Source organism: Hyla sarda, unplaced genomic scaffold (assembly GCF_029499605.1).
Source record: "Hyla sarda isolate aHylSar1 unplaced genomic scaffold, aHylSar1.hap1 scaffold_69, whole genome shotgun sequence".
Classification (NCBI taxonomy): domain Eukaryota; kingdom Metazoa; phylum Chordata; class Amphibia; order Anura; family Hylidae; genus Hyla; species Hyla sarda.
In genome coordinates, this window is record NW_026610707.1 from 7,516 (window position 1) to 10,000 (window position 2,485).

Here is a 2,485-nt window from a genome sequence, read left to right on the forward strand (position 1 = left end):
CCAGACGCCGCGTCCTCTCCTCCTCCTCACACCAGACGCCGTGTCCTCTCCTCCTCCTCCTCACACCGGACGCCGTGTCCTCTCCTCCTCCTCACACCGGACGCCGTGTCCTCTCCTCCTCCTCCTCACACCGGACGCCGTGTCCTCTCCTCCTCCTCCTCCTCACACCGGACGCCGCGTCCTCTCCTCCTCCTCACACCGACGCCGCGTCCTCTCCTCCTCCTCACACCGGACGCCGCGTCCTCTCCTCCTCCTCACACCCGGACGCCGTGTCCTCTCCTCCTCCTCACACCGGACGCCGCTCATTCTCCCGCGCACACGACATGTTGTTTTCCGGCAGCAGGAAGGATTCCGACCTGAGAGAAGCCGCGTCCCTGAGGCAGCAGAGGAGGATGAAACAATCCGTCCAGTTCATCCATAAGGATTCCGCAGATCTCCTCCCTCTGGACGGACTGAAGAAACTGGGGACCTCCAAGGACACGGTGAGAGGGGCCCCCAAAATATCATGTGAATCATAGGCGAGATGATGATGATGATAGTAGTGATGATGATAATGATGATAGTAGTGATGATGATGATAGTAGTGATGATGATGATGATGATAGTAGTGATGATGATGATGATGATGAGTAGTGATGATGATGATGATGATGATAGTAGTGATGATGATGATGATGATAGTAGTGATGATGATAATGATAGTAGTGATGATGATGATGATGATGATAGTAGTGATGATGATGATGATGATGATAGTAGTGATGATGATGATGATGATGATAGTAGTGATGATGATGATGATGATGATAAGTAGTGATGATGATGATGATGATGATAGTAGTGATGATGATGATGATGATGATAGTAGTGATGATGATGATGATGATGATAGTAGTGATGATGATGATGATGATGATAGTAGTGATGATGATGATGATGATAGTAGTGATGATGATGATGATGATAGTAGTGATGATGATAATGATAGTAAGATGATGATGATGATGAGATAGTAGTGATGATGATGATGATGATGATAGTAGTGATGATGATGATAGTAGTGATGATGATGATGATGATAGTAGTGATGATGATGATAGTAGTGATGATGATGATGATGATGATAGTAGTGATGATGATGATGCTGATGATAGTAGTGATGATGATGATGATGATGATGATAGTAGTGATGATGATGATGATAGTAGTGATGATGATAGTAGTGATGATGATGATGATAGTAATGATGATGATGATAGTAGTGATGATGATGATGATAATGATGATAGTGATGATGATGATGAAGATTAGTAGTGATGATGATGATAGTAGTGATGATGATGATAGTAGTGATGATGATGATGATAGTGATGATGATGATGATGATAGTAGTGATGATGATGATGATAATAGTGATGATGATGATGATAGTAGTGATGATGATGATGATGATAGTAGTGATGATGATGATAGTAGTGATGATGATGATGATGATAGTAGTGATGATGATGATGATGATAGTAGTGATGATGATGATAGTAGTGATGATGATGATAGTAGTGATGATGATAATAGTGATGATGATGATGATAGTAGTGATGATGATGATGATGATAGTAGTGATGATGATGATGATAGTAGTGATGATGATGATGATGATGATGATAGTAGTGATGATGATGATGATAGTAGTGATGATGATGATAGTAGTGATGATGATGATGATGATGATAGTAGTGATGATGATGATGATAGTAGTGATGATGATGATGATAGTAGTGATGATGATGATGATGATAGTAGTGATGATGATGATGATGATGATAGTAGTGATGATGATGATGATAGTAGTGATGATGATGATGATAGTAGTGATGATGATGATGATGATAGTAGTGATGATGATGATGATGATAGTAGTGATGATGATGATGATGATAGTAGTGATGATGATGATGATGATAGTAGTGATGATGATGATGATGATAGTAGTGATGATGATGATGATGATAGTAGTGATGATGATGATGATGATGATAGTAGTGATGATGATGATGATGATAGTAGTGATGATGATGATAGTAGTGATAATGATGATGATGATGATAGTAGTGATGATGATGATGATAGTAGTGATGATGATGATGATAGTAGTGATGATGATGATAGTAGTGATAATGATGATGATGATGATAGTAGTGATGATGATGATAGTAGTGATAATGATGATGATGATGATAGTAGTGATGATGATGATGATGATAGTAGTGATGATGATGATGATAGTAGTGATGATGATGATAGTAGTGATAATGATGATGATGATGATAGTAGTGATGATGATGATGATAGTAGTGATGATGATGATGATAGTAGTGATGATGATGATAGTAGTGATGATGATGATGATGATGATAGTAGTGATGATGATGATAGTAGTGATGATGATGATGATGATAGTAGTGATGATGATGATGATAGTAGT

General features: G+C 39.2%; 1 protein-coding gene across 1 annotated transcript in view; it reads left to right on the forward strand.

Annotated features, from left to right (window-relative positions):
• Positions 1–225: 225 nt before the first annotated feature.
• The window catches only part of NRIP3 (nuclear receptor interacting protein 3), a 47,079-nt gene continuing 44,819 nt past the window's right edge, over positions 226–2,485 (forward strand). Inside the window, exon 1 of the mRNA XM_056554368.1 lies at positions 226–482. Within this exon, the coding sequence (XP_056410343.1) occupies positions 324–482 (159 nt within the window). The 5' untranslated portion in view covers positions 226–323. The remainder of the gene's footprint in view (positions 483–2,485) is intronic.